Source organism: Cucurbita pepo, chromosome 1 (assembly GCF_057944985.1).
Source record: "Cucurbita pepo subsp. pepo isolate OVF chromosome 1, ASM5794498v1, whole genome shotgun sequence".
NCBI lineage: Eukaryota > Viridiplantae > Streptophyta > Magnoliopsida > Cucurbitales > Cucurbitaceae > Cucurbita > Cucurbita pepo.
In genome coordinates this window covers 8,016,053-8,028,418 of record NC_141798.1, presented here as the reverse complement: position 1 = coordinate 8,028,418, position 12,366 = coordinate 8,016,053, and the positions used below count along the sequence as shown (strand labels likewise).

Sequence of the window (12,366 nt, the reverse complement as noted above, 5' to 3'; positions counted from 1 at the left end):
AATATTTTAACTATTAATACCATACTTAAAAATTGCCTTTAAAATTTTAAAAGTGACCTAAAAACCTTAATCTTTACCTAAAAAAAATCAGTAAAAACCGTTTACACCTTATAAATTATATTTAAACTTTAGAGAAAAAAAAAAATTTAGAGGCTTTAGTATTACTCGATAAAAGTTTATGGGTATTTTTGAAACGTAATACTAACAATTCGGCTCATATTATTAATGATAAGGCTATTTTTTAACTTTTGGAAAATATTTAAAGGTTATTTTTAAATCTTTCAAAAAAAAAAAGAAAATTAAATGCATTAATGATACTTTTAAAAGCATGGTGTTTTTTAAATATTTTTTAAAATAAAAGAGTATCTATTTTTTAAATAAAGTCTTAACAAGTAATTATAAAGATATATTTTAACTTGTTTTTTTTTAAGTTTAAGGGTGCCGTTCAAATTTTTAAAAATTCAAATTATTTATATCAATTAAATTATAAATTAAAAAAAATCAAATTAAAAGTTTTCAAATTTTTAAATATTTTTAAAGTTGAAATATAAATGGACACAGTACTTTCCATAAATTTTATATTTGTCTTTCAAATTTAATTTTTATGGAAATTGATATAATAAAGTAACAATTTTGATGTAAGAAAATAGTTAAATAAGATTCTAAAATTTAGATAATGATAATAGAAAGTAAGATTTATTGAAAGTTTATAGTGTAAAATAGAATACCCTAAAATAATATGTTAACTATTAACTCATAGTGGTGTGTGCATGTGATGGTGAGAAGACAATAATAAGGCTCTCATCAACTTGGTGTACCACAGAAGCCTCACGTTTTATAAACAAAAGCTTCCCATATTGATGCAAACACCTTTTACAAACACAACGCAACTCAAAACTAAACCCTAATTCTACCCTAACTAACTACATTAATATAAGCTCCTAAACAATAATGATACTAATCAAACCCAGTTCTTGAATCCATCAGGTATAGCAATTAGTGGTGGTGGATACTTCACTAGGGCATGAAGAAGAAGAATCCCATACAAAAGGACACCCAACACTGGATCTCATCATGGCCCCAAACTGGTCACCACCTGCTTGCATCTCATGTGAAAAGGGTTGTGGATAATTGTTTATAAACTGTTGATTTGCATGCAAGTCTATGGTGTCTGCAATGGGCTTTATCCCAAAGTCTCCAAGCACTGATGATGACATGTTTAGCAAAATGGAAGAGAGGTCCACTCTGGATTTGTCTTGCTCTGTGGCGTTGGGTGATGGCTCAGCCAAAATGGGGAGATGAGCGAATGTATTGGTTGTTTGAGTGCTGAATGGCTTACATGAACCAACAAAGTCAAAAGGGTAAGCGTTGGAAATGGAAGATTGGGTTAGGGTTTCAAAATAGGGCAAAGTGGGTTTTGTGGGGAAAAATGTGTCATTTTTGGTGAAAGCATTGTCACATAAAGGTGGGATATTGGAAGATAGAGATAGAGCCCTTTGCGCTGTGGAGTTTGTTTTCTTGAATATCCTACATATTGCCCATGAATCCTGCACCCACCAAAACATCCTCGGTTATTTCGCATATACGTTTAAGAATGAGAAACAAAAGTGGGACTCAAAGTTCTTGACCAGGAGTACCTATAAGAAACAAAAGTGGGACGGAAAGTCTTTGACCCGGAGTACCTTTGTGACCACATCGACTTTCAATCCCACCTTTGTTTCTCATTCTTAACATGCTATCAGAGCATCATTCTTAACGTGGTACCAAAGCATTGATTTTGGTGTTCTTAAGTATCAAAATTTTCTTTACGGTGGAATCAGGCACGGCACATCCTTATTATATTTACATTCTTAACATGGTATGAGAGAGAGCGAATAATAGGAAGATTAGATTGGTTTAGAAGGCTCACATTTGGGGGAATGGATTTATCAACAAATCTCTTAGTGGGAGAAGGATGAGTGAGGGAAGGGAGACGAAACTCATGCATCATCCAGTCAGTTTTGACACCTTTAGCAGCTCTGCCTTTATAGAAAACAAGTGATTTCTTCAACCCAATGCACTTGGTTCCATCAGAGGAGTAAATGGGGCGGTCAGTTCCAGTGGCCTTCCAGAAGCCAGCTCCAGTGACACGGTTTGGTCTAGCACTGTTCCTGTATTTTCTATCTCTAGGGCAGTAGAAATACCACTCTTTTTCTCCACTACCACCCAACTCTAAACTCAAAAAAGGACACCAAAAATGAGTTTCACCATATATATGAATGCCACCGCTCTTAAAACAACAAAAAAAGGAACAAACTTTCTTACTTGGAAGATCCCATGGATCATATTTGTAAATGTCAATTTGCTTGATGAGTTCTATGAGCAGAGGCCTTTGTTGAACCTTTCTTTTGAGGTAAAACCCAACAAGCTCTTCGTCGGTTGGGTGAAAACGGAAGCCAGGCAGCATTAGCTCCTCTGCTTTTTCCCCTTCATTGCGCTCCTCCATTAATGTATCAACAAAAAAGTTGTGACTTAGCTTTGTAACTAAGAAACAGAGGAGAGAGTGTGAAATAAGAGATGGGTTGAGAGGCAATATAATGGTTCCTTTGAAGGGGGGGGGAGGGTTTGGGTCCGAGGGATCAGCCGCTATTTGTGGTGGGTCTTAAAGAGGAGCCCTTCTTTCTAAACAAACAATTTGACAACGCCTACCAAGAAACCAAAACCCTTTTTAAGTTCATCATAATTTGAAAAAAGAAGCAACTTTTCAAGAACCCCACATCATAAAAATTGAAACTTTATTGGTTTTACATAAGTTTTTACATATAATTCGGTGAAATATTTCTTGGATTCGTTTGGGATTTTGAAGTAAGAAAGGTTGGGATTAAATAAATGAAATCAAGACATGGAAACATGGACCTAAAACCGACTTTCGATACTAATTTTATTGTGTATGTGAATGAGGGGATTGATTATGAACATTTTTAATATTATTTTATGAGTGAAGAGCTCCTCGGAGTCCCAAAATTCAGCTTCTATTCCATTCCCCACACCTTCTATTCCATTGTATTTGTCAGAATTTTAACTTTTCTAAATCCAAAAACTGAGAAATTTCTGGTTCTATCCAAGGCTACAATCGGTATTTCGCTTAATGGGTCAAGCTTTGACCCATTAATGATAATCACACCTCTCTTTTAGGGCTTTGTGGGTTCTTCTTTCTTTTTTTTTATAATGAAAATATGATTATAAAAAAAAAAAAAAAAAAAAAAAAAAAACTCAACTTTTATTGAATTTTCTCTCAATAAATTAATTTATCACTAGAAAAGATTCTCTTGACGTTTTAAATTTTATTTGAAGTATTTTTCTTCTGAAGAAAAAAAGCGCAAATAAATTATATTTAGGGGATGAAATGCTAATATTAGAATTTGATGAGGGCTTATTAGCAAAATGGTGTGTTGCTTTTAATCACTCAACTGAAACAAGGTGTTTAAAATATTAACTAGTAAGTTTGATTTAGAAGCAATATAACATGTACCCATAGCTTCAAGCTGTACTTTATATATATATATATAGTAAGTTGGATGGATTATCCATTTAATATAAACATCATATATTATAATTTAAAGTAAGAAATTAGAGATTTAAATCTTCACATATATGTTATATAAATAGATGTCGATATTTTAACTTCAAAGTACACCTAAATCAGACGTTTAATTGTTTTGACTCGAAGAGGTTAATAGTGTTAAATTAAATAAATAAAAAGTCAAACATTGTTGTGATGTTTGAGATAGATAAGTGGGAGGTAAAAGAAAGATAATTAGTGATAAATGTGAAGGGACACCAAATCCAATGTAATGTAGTTGAGTAAGGTAAAAATTAAAAGTAAATAAATAATAAGGGTCACATAAGTCAATATGGCTTGTTGGGACTCCAAAATAAAATAAAATTCAGTGATTGAGAAAAAATGTAGGGCTGGGTTGGAACCCTTGAGCTTGGGTTTACGTGCGAAGCGTGCAACTCACTTTATTTTAATTACTATGCACAATCTTCCATGCTCCTCTTTTCATTACATAATTAATACTCTTAATCACACTTATGTTTCCCTAACTTTAAATACATTTATTTATATTCAACAGTTCGTACACAAATCTTTGAATAATCTTGGCGTTTTGAACAGGTTTTCGTTTTAATGCACAACCACAACTGGAATAATTTAAGATATAAATAGATTCTTCTTCAAACTTGTTTGACTTTCCTATTACAATCCTTCCAGGATTGCCTCTAATAATTTAATTCAAAATCTTTTAACATTTTCAAATGAATTTTGTATTGGCCTGTTTGTTTCGGGGACTGTCCACTCGGTTTTTAAGGAAATCACTTATTTTGGTATTTTTAAGAATTTTGAGGGTACGTCAACCATTTTGAGCATAATTCGGTGGATAAGGTATTAATTATCGTTCTAAAGGTTTGTTGAGCTTGAGAGACAGTGGCAAACAACTCAACTCATTTTATCAACTAGTTTACAGTAAGATGGTTCATCTTCAGAAAAATGTAGCTTTCGACAACCTATTCACTGTTCTATCAGAGAGGATTTGATGCCATTAAAAGCAACGCAATAGTATGCAAACGATGATCGCTTGCACAGATTGTGATTTTGAAAAGAAGCCTCTCTTGCGTCATGTTGTCTGCAACAACTCCTTGATATCGTAACCTTGGAGCTATATGCAAAGGAAGGGGAGAAGATAGTTAGCTCAGTACGCTTTGTAGTCTGAATTTGAAGCATAAGATTTCACTTTAACTCTTGAGATTGATGTCATACCGTAAGAAAGGTAAGAAGCAAAATGACGCCCGAGTTCCACAAAGCATGAATGGTGATGGGGGTCAAGAGGTTGTGAGTTTGAGCATAAGAAAATCCCAGAGCAGTTCCTACATGATTTTTTATCACATATTATGCGCTTGAAATAAAGCCGGCTAAGTTATTACTGACAACTTTAGATGGTATTTCAAGTCACATGTAGAAAGAGTTAAGTAAAACCAGAGTTTCAAGAGAACTTGCAGCTGATCAACATTACCAAGCACAAAGAGCTGGGGAAACTCTCCAGGAGTGAAATGAGCAAGGGCAAACACAGCTGCGCTAATCAGAACGGCAACTGGCGTGGGAATCCTGGAGGAAGGAGAGAAAGTAAGGATGAACATACTAGTTCATTATATATAAATGGTAATCTTAAAAGTTAAATCCAAGAATGTACTAACACATTTAAAGAACAGAGACAATGATGTTCACACAATCTTGTGAATTTGTACTATATAAAATAATCATGTTCAGGCCAAAACAACTTAATTTAAAACATCATCCTCTTTATCGATCGCTTTTGGTCGGTCATGTTCCTCATAGCTCGTAAATCAGATACGTAAAATCAATACAGAAGTCATATTAGGATCGACAGTGCAAACCCTCACCCAACATCATCCCATCCTCTTCATGAAACTATATTATACTGTCTTTCTCAATTTTGTATTTCCAATTCTATGTTGCCAGCCGTTCTTTTCCAAGATATCTTAAAGCATGTCTCAGAAGCAGTATCACTGTACTTTTCTGTAGTTGAATGGGCTTATAAACTTTCTAAAATCTCTTCTTATATGTAAACAGCACGAGTTTTTGTACAAGTCGAAATTTTTTTGTGCATCACAACCATTTAATGGTCGTTTTTGTAAGAAAAGCTCGACTTAATTAAGGAATTGCACCATGGTTTCATGTGCAAATGAGTGATAAACAAAACTTAGGCTCATAATACTAAGAGACCATACCACTTAGTAAGAGACACCATAAAAAATCCACGAAACACGGTCTCTTCAAGAACTGGAGCAAGGACCCCAGTGATGCCCACCAGACAAGCAGTGCTGAAATGAAAACATATATGCTGGTTTCACTTTCTTTCTAAATTAACTGCAGGTCTTTAGTAAATTGGACGCCTAAGTGATGAGCCTTAGGAAGGCTGAGACATTTTGAAAGCTCGAATATATATAAAATCGAAGTAACCTTCCGCCAACAACCTGATGCTGGAAGATCCAACTAGTGGAAGCAAGCGTACTAAAGCATCTGTCTGAAACCAAAATAAAAAGAAAGCTTAAGAGCCTGTTCTGAAAAATCCCAATGAACCAGGACCGACAATAATAGTTTCAAAATAATGAAGCCAAGTTCATCCATACTTCACAAACATCGTTCTTTTTGTTCAATCACTTGATAGAAATTCATATTGAACCAACAACTAACTTTAAGTACTCTGTAACATAAAGCTATCAAGAAGACACAAACTGCAAACGGTTGTAGAGCTATGTACTCTCCAATTCCAGCTAAAAATGGACAATGGAAAATATGGAAAGGATCTTATCATTTCTAACCTCTCTTTGAGTACTCCCGCCATTAAATGAAGACAAGACGGCTCCTGTCACTGCAATAGAAGCCAGGGCACCCACTAGACCCACTCCTGCCCATAAGAGCCAACCCTTCTGCAGATTCAAGGGGTCCCTAATATCTGAATGAAAAAAAAAATCACCATGAATGTTAGATCCTGGTCTAGATGCCAAAGATCTGCTAAATGACTACTTATAACATGGATACTTTTCCATATGTTAGGGAAAAAATGATTAAGGACTCAACAATAACTTGTAATTGAGAATACCATAGCGATAAATGTCATCAGGAAGTGGTTGGAAAGTGTTGGCAATGCTGTATATGATCCCAAGCACTGCCACAGTTGCAATGCTACCAAAACAACCAACGAATAGCAACTTCTCATTTGAATGATATCACAAAATTTATGTGCAGGTTTGAATTTGAAAAACTAGACGTTCGTTCTAAATCAAGGCATACCCTTGGTTCAGGAGAAGTATTTCAGCTTTCTCATCTAAGCTTAGCTCTTCAATGCGAATACCAAGATAAGGAATGGCAGCAGATTCAACCAAGCCTGTCACGATAACACTGTCTGGGAAAACATTAACTTCTGCGCTACTTGCAAAGTGGAAGCAATTACACTCGGACAAAGCAAACATAGTTACAAAAAAAGCCACCTTAATCCACAAGCTAGTGAAGTTAATGAAACTGTTTGCCATCCCCATGGCACCTCCCACCGCCTCAAGATAGGCCATCCACCCCCATTTCCCTAAAATAATGATTCTCAGTCGTCTTAATAAAACCCAACTCAAACCATTTTCTTTTTAAAACAAACAAACAGCTGAGAATTTCTTAAACAAAATGCCTCAACATAGTTACAACATGAACTTTTCTTTCAGCAATCCAGCATATGTACTTCAGTTTCCTGCTATTTCGTACCTTTTACGAAATTCAACAGCAAGTATGTCGAAAATTAATGGCGAATTAGACGATGAGGAACGTACCTTCTGCTGAAAATCGCCGCCGGATTCATCTTTAGCATTGAAGAAGCAAAGAGGACGAAACCGATTTGGGGACAGGGAATTCGAACGTCGAGGAGACAATCGCAGGAACAAATTACTGGAGCCAATGAGTACAATCTTAGGAGTTCGTTTCCCCGTGGATTTCAGAGAAGACGATGGCTTCCATGGATTAGAAAGACCATAGATTGAAGATTCAGGTATAGTTGTGAAGGTGGTCGAACAGGAAATCTTCATTTCTTAATCAATTCTTTACGAAATCCGTGAACTGGAGTTTCGGTTCGAAATTTTCGCTCTTACCAAAGAGGATAATGCAACGAATTTGGAACTTCAAGACGTCGAACACTCGCGACGAGAAAATGTGCAGTGAGTTGAAGTCCGGAATGCTAGTCGACGGTCGACACAGTGAACCGAACCAAACCCATTCAATTGGCACCCGGTTTCTTTTTCAAACCATTTAGCGTTGGCCCAAACCAACACGGTTCGTCCTTGAACCCAATCCCAAAGCAGGCTCCTCTACCATGCCGTGATTCAAATAAGATTTCATTTTATTTTTATAAATCATCTCCACGATATTTGGACGGTCAACATTTTTAGTTAGCTAATGTAGTTGTAAAAACACCAACCAAACAATCTAAACAAATCAATCTTATATGTTATGTGTTAGTGGGATGTACATCTAGAAAAAAAAGAGTGGGGCATCGTGATCTTGACACACTCACGACCAGCTTAAGGAGAATTCAAGCCCCATATTCATTTTTCGTTGAGATTTGTCTTCGTCAACCGAATGTCGCTCGTGAGGAATCCAAGCTTGTACGACCACACGCCGTCTGCGCGTGCATGTTCGATCACACAACCGACTTGCCTCTACACTAGGCTAAGTCATTTTGCTCGACCTTGTTTCTACTTGGGACCATGGTCTCTCAATGCAACATCACATCTTGTCATCTTGGTTCCCAATCAACACAGACCCACGTGTCATTCATAACATCAGGACATCTCGAACATCCATTCATCTAGGTTCTATCGAGATATTGGACCTCCCTTGTCCATGCAATGTTATTTACGGATACTGTTTCGGATAGCAAGTGCAAAATTCAACTTCTAACACGCGAGCAGGGACGCAATACCGGCGTACTCGTGCCGCCTGATACTGTCCTTGAAAACTTCATTTCAAAGGAAGTTGCGTGAGACACTTGTCTCAAAAAGCTTGCCCTCACTGTGACTCACGCATATGCCACAGGGTAACTCGCTTAGACCCCAAGGCCCAAGGGTGGTGGAGAGCTAACATTATATCTCCCCCTATAGTACATTTTGAGGCATTTTCAGAGTGGTGGGTGTAGACATGATTTTGGCGAATGGAGCGTTCGTCAGGTGTTCGAAGCACAAATTCCTTTTGAAACTCCTACTTTCGAGGTTAAGGCCAGGGGTCCTACTCAACTCTTCAACAAGCCTATCTTTGACACTCTTGTCTACTCATTGCCCTTATCTTTCTTGTGCCTCGTCTCCTCTTCAATGCACACATTATATGGTATGTTGGATGATACACCATTCTCCTCGATTGCATCACGGCATTCGTCTAGGCCCTCGTGTGGCTAGATGGGCGCCACTTAAGGGTCACTGCTTCACTTGTCGCAACGTGAGAATCACAACCTACTCTCTTTATAGTAAGGTCGGGACACCAAACAGCAAGCAAATGACAGCATGCATATGACAGCCAACAAGTCAGATAAGAACGAAGAGATGTCATAATACAATTAAAGAAGCTAAGTAGTAGCAGTCTAGTGACAGGTGAATGAGGCCCTCCAATTAACCTTGCGCACACTCGTAACCGGTTAGATCCAACAACTCTCCTCTATGGATTGATCACATAACTTAATATCAACTTCTCACAGTAGAGGCCTAAAAACAAACCAGCATCACCCCCCACCTGCATCATGGCTTTATCAAGGCATTGTCTGAGTGCACTATTTTTCATCAAGCTCCAAAATATCTTTAACGTTTAGCTGAATTAAAACCGAATAATTAGAAGTATGGAAGTGTCAAGTGGATTAAACAGGACAAATAGATTGGTTTTTGTGTTGAGGCCAACCAATTGACGTGCACCCTATAATTCGTATCGCAAGCCCTTTCCTTTCTTCGATTGTTCCCATATATATAAAGAAATATCAACCCCAGGAATCTCCAATTACGTTAAATCCGATGCCTTTTGCAAGAAAGCTACGTCCAAAAGTGCTCAAATTGCGTCAACCAACAGAAGTGAGACATCCAGGCATTGGTCCAACTCAACGACGAGACACCATTTTTGTTTCATACTTGATTATATTCTAATCATATACCTCACAAACAGCCCTCAAAAGTTGAGTGGGAATAATAGTGAAGATGATGGGAAACATCAAATTGACAAACCAACCACGACGCAAAACAACACCTTTCTTTTTATTGTTTGTTCCTGCAGAATCTTTCAAGTTTTGAGAGCAATGGGACAAATTAGTCCTCTTCTCTCTATGATTTGGCCTAAAATCAACTGTTTTGAGATGTTTTCAGCCCAGAAGCTTCGTTCAAACCCAGCTGGTCGCCTTTCCATAATATCAACTGTCGCCCACAGACTTCAACTTCAATGTCTCCACTGTGTTCTAGGGAGTGGACCCTCATTCACCCAATACATACACGTCCCATCCATCTAATTTGATCCATAATTTAGGAACTATCTTCGCTCGCTCGCTGATAACGGTTCAAAATCTACCACTAGGAGATATTGTCCGCTTTTACCTGTTACGTATCGAGTCATTCCGTACACTTTTTTGCTTAAATAATATCACAATGAGTTCTGTTTTGTTATATTAAGTGAAAATACAAAAAGCTGGGAAACCAGGGAGAGATGGAGGATTGATGGAGATGGGGATTTAGAAAGAGCTTCACAGCAATGCATTTACGTGTAGGATTTGGAGCCTTATTTGGAATGTGGTTTAAAACTGAATAGAGTGTCGAAACTCAACAGAAGCAAACTGGGTGGGCGGAGATGTTAGTAAAAGCAGGAAAGACAAAGGAGTCCATCAGCTGAAGTGATAGTACATACGATGTCTGCTCTGTCCCCTTCTCTTCACTTGTATTCGTAAAGAAAGCAAGGTTACGTTCGATCCGGGAGCTGTCCAAGTCTTCATTATTATTTCTGCGCCCGACTCGACTCAACTCCTGGTGTTCTGCCACGCCATTAATGCACTCCACGCCCCTGCCGACCACAAAACCAAGCTGTTATTATGATATGAAATTAGGAATTTGTCAGTTTCTGGTGAATTAGTAGAACCCAAATCAAGCCCACTTTCCTTTTTCTCTCACTCAACACATGCAAATCCAAATATCTATCTATCTATATATATATATATATATATATATATATAACACCCACCACGTATACTTCTTATGCACCTCTTGTTCTGTTTCAATCATCGACAAACAACAGCCAGCCCAGCCGCGCGGCGCGCACTCATTTCTTCATTAACATGGGAAGAAGGGTGAGCTTGCCGCCGCCTGTTTGCGATACAAACCTCCCGCACCTTCGTGAAGCCTCTTTCTCTTCCTACTTGAACCATGCAGAGAAAGAATTTGTGCGTAAGCTTGCTGAATCAACTCGAGATCGCTCTAATTGTGTTACAACTCAGGAAGAACAGGATGGAGATATTGAAGTTTTTGGGGCTGAGAAATATTTCAATGCGGCTGCATTTGATACTCAAAAGCCCCTCAAATTCCCTCCCAAGAAGCCTCACAAAAGGATTCTTCACTCCAAGAAGCCAAGAACTAGTACTTCTAGTACTACTACTACTCGATCTGGAAGTCCAAGTGTTCGTTCTCAATCCAGTTGGAATAGCCAAAAGGCACTGTTACAGAGTAGTACTGTAAACGCTGATTCCATGTCGTCTAAGGCGACAAAGAAGAGCAAATCCTCACAATTGGCGAAGGGGTTTCTCTATAGATGCTATTGCTGCGACAAGAACTTAACCAAATCCAAATCAAACCCCAAACGGAGACAAACAACCAATGCAGGTTCAAATTTCACGTTTGAAAGCTCTGTTCCAGTTGATCTGACGCCTAAAAACTCTGCCTCGGCCCTGAAAATGCAAATTCAAGTTGAAGAACAACAAGGGCAAAAGCCAATTGAGGTGTTTGAATCTTCTCTACCCAATGTCGACACTCTGAATGTGAACCACTTGGAGAAGAGGCTTTCGATGATGACATGGAACGACATCGTTCCAAAAGTGAAGGATTCTTCAAATTCTAATTCAAATAAGTGCAGCCTAATCTACAACGATGATGCGGGAAGTGATGCAAGTTCGGATCTTTTCGAGATTGAGACGTTAACGGGGAACCCCAATTCTTTTCTCACAACACAACCCTCTGATTGCACGGATTGTGTAACACCCACCACTTGTTATGCACCAAGTGAGGCCAGCATCGAGTGGAGTGTCATCACCGCCAGCGCCACCGATTTCTCCGACGAACACCGCCTCTCCACCACCAGTCACGACGTGAAAGCGAGTCTGAGGCGGCGTTCGAATCATCTGATGGGTTGCAAGAATGAGAAGGCGGTGAGAGTGGCCGGAGATAAGTACGGTTCTCCGGAGGAAATCCAACGAAGATGGGAATCCTTTGGACGACTTACGAGGTTCGAAGCTCGGAGGCTTGCTGCAAATTCTGTTCCTCGTCAGTATTCACCCAAAATCTCCAGTATTTTGTATGTTTAATTATTATTTTTTTTCCAAAAACAATTAAGCTTTCGATTAATGTCAGAAGCAGGACATTATCTAGTTTGATTCCTCCTATGTTGATTTATTTCATCATCGGATAATAAGAAAGAATTGTTTTTACTGTTTTAATATGAATCTTTATACATAATGAATCTCGCTTTATATTTTTTAAATAAAATAAATAATTTCTGACAAGATTAAACTTTTTTAATTTTATCATATACTTTTT

At 37.9% G+C, this 12,366-nt stretch overlaps 3 protein-coding genes across 5 annotated transcripts; 1 reads left to right on the top strand and 2 right to left on the bottom strand.

The window, feature by feature from the left end:
• Window positions 1-720: 720 nt before the first annotated feature.
• On the bottom strand, window positions 721-2,566 carry LOC111810387 (protein FEZ-like). The gene is made up of 3 exons (XM_023697097.2): window positions 2,305-2,566; window positions 1,910-2,211; window positions 721-1,547 (listed from the first exon to the last, which is right to left on the bottom strand). The coding sequence occupies exons 1-3, from the start codon at window positions 2,483-2,485 to the stop codon at window positions 984-986; spliced, it is 1,047 nt and encodes a 348-aa protein (XP_023552865.2). The 5' UTR covers window positions 2,486-2,566; the 3' UTR covers window positions 721-983.
• Window positions 2,567-4,398: 1,832 nt separating this feature from the next.
• On the bottom strand, window positions 4,399-7,757 carry LOC111810338 (uncharacterized). 3 transcript variants are annotated; one of them, XM_023697052.2, is made up of 10 exons: window positions 7,378-7,755; window positions 7,051-7,142; window positions 6,854-6,961; window positions 6,663-6,745; window positions 6,382-6,515; window positions 6,034-6,083; window positions 5,788-5,880; window positions 5,052-5,143; window positions 4,799-4,905; window positions 4,399-4,697 (listed from the first exon to the last, which is right to left on the bottom strand). In XM_023697052.2, the coding sequence occupies exons 1-10, from the start codon at window positions 7,627-7,629 to the stop codon at window positions 4,656-4,658; spliced, it is 1,053 nt and encodes a 350-aa protein (XP_023552820.2). In that variant the 5' UTR covers window positions 7,630-7,755; the 3' UTR covers window positions 4,399-4,655. The 3 variants fall into 3 exon arrangements, 2 of the variants coding, with proteins under 2 accessions (XP_023552820.2, XP_086978036.1); XM_087121910.1 differs by lacking the exon at window positions 5,788-5,880 and having other exon boundaries at window positions 7,378-7,757; XR_015420227.1 differs by lacking the exon at window positions 4,399-4,697 and having other exon boundaries at window positions 6,020-6,083; window positions 7,378-7,757.
• A 3,046-nt stretch (window positions 7,758-10,803) lies between these two features.
• On the top strand, window positions 10,804-12,266 carry LOC111810324 (protein PHYTOCHROME KINASE SUBSTRATE 1). The gene has a single exon (XM_023697027.2). It carries the CDS (start codon window positions 10,896-10,898, stop codon window positions 12,132-12,134), a length of 1,239 nt encoding a protein of 412 aa, XP_023552795.2. The 5' UTR covers window positions 10,804-10,895; the 3' UTR covers window positions 12,135-12,266.
• Window positions 12,267-12,366: the final 100 nt, after the last annotated feature.

Excerpts from the sequence above, each read along its gene's own strand:
- LOC111810338 (XM_023697052.2), bottom strand. The coding sequence starts at position 7,629 with ATGAAGATTTCCTGTTCGACCACCTTCACAACTATACCTGAATCTTCA. Across the intron at positions 6,516-6,662 it reads TGATGACATTTATCGCTATG|ATATTAGGGACCCCTTGAAT; the intron begins GTATTCTCAATT and ends TTTTTCATTCAG. Across the intron at positions 4,906-5,051 it reads TCCCCAGCTCTTTGTGCTTG|GAACTGCTCTGGGATTTTCT; the intron begins GTAATGTTGATC and ends AAAATCATGTAG.
- LOC111810324 (XM_023697027.2), top strand. The coding sequence starts at position 10,896 with ATGGGAAGAAGGGTGAGCTTGCCGCCGCCTGTTTGCGATACAAACCTC.
- LOC111810387 (XM_023697097.2), bottom strand. The coding sequence starts at position 2,485 with ATGGAGGAGCGCAATGAAGGGGAAAAAGCAGAGGAGCTAATGCTGCCT. Across the intron at positions 2,212-2,304 it reads TGATCCATGGGATCTTCCAA|AGTTGGGTGGTAGTGGAGAA; the intron begins GTAAGAAAGTTT and ends TTTTGAGTTTAG. Across the intron at positions 1,548-1,909 it reads ATAAATCCATTCCCCCAAAT|GATTCATGGGCAATATGTAG; the intron begins GTGAGCCTTCTA and ends TGGTGGGTGCAG.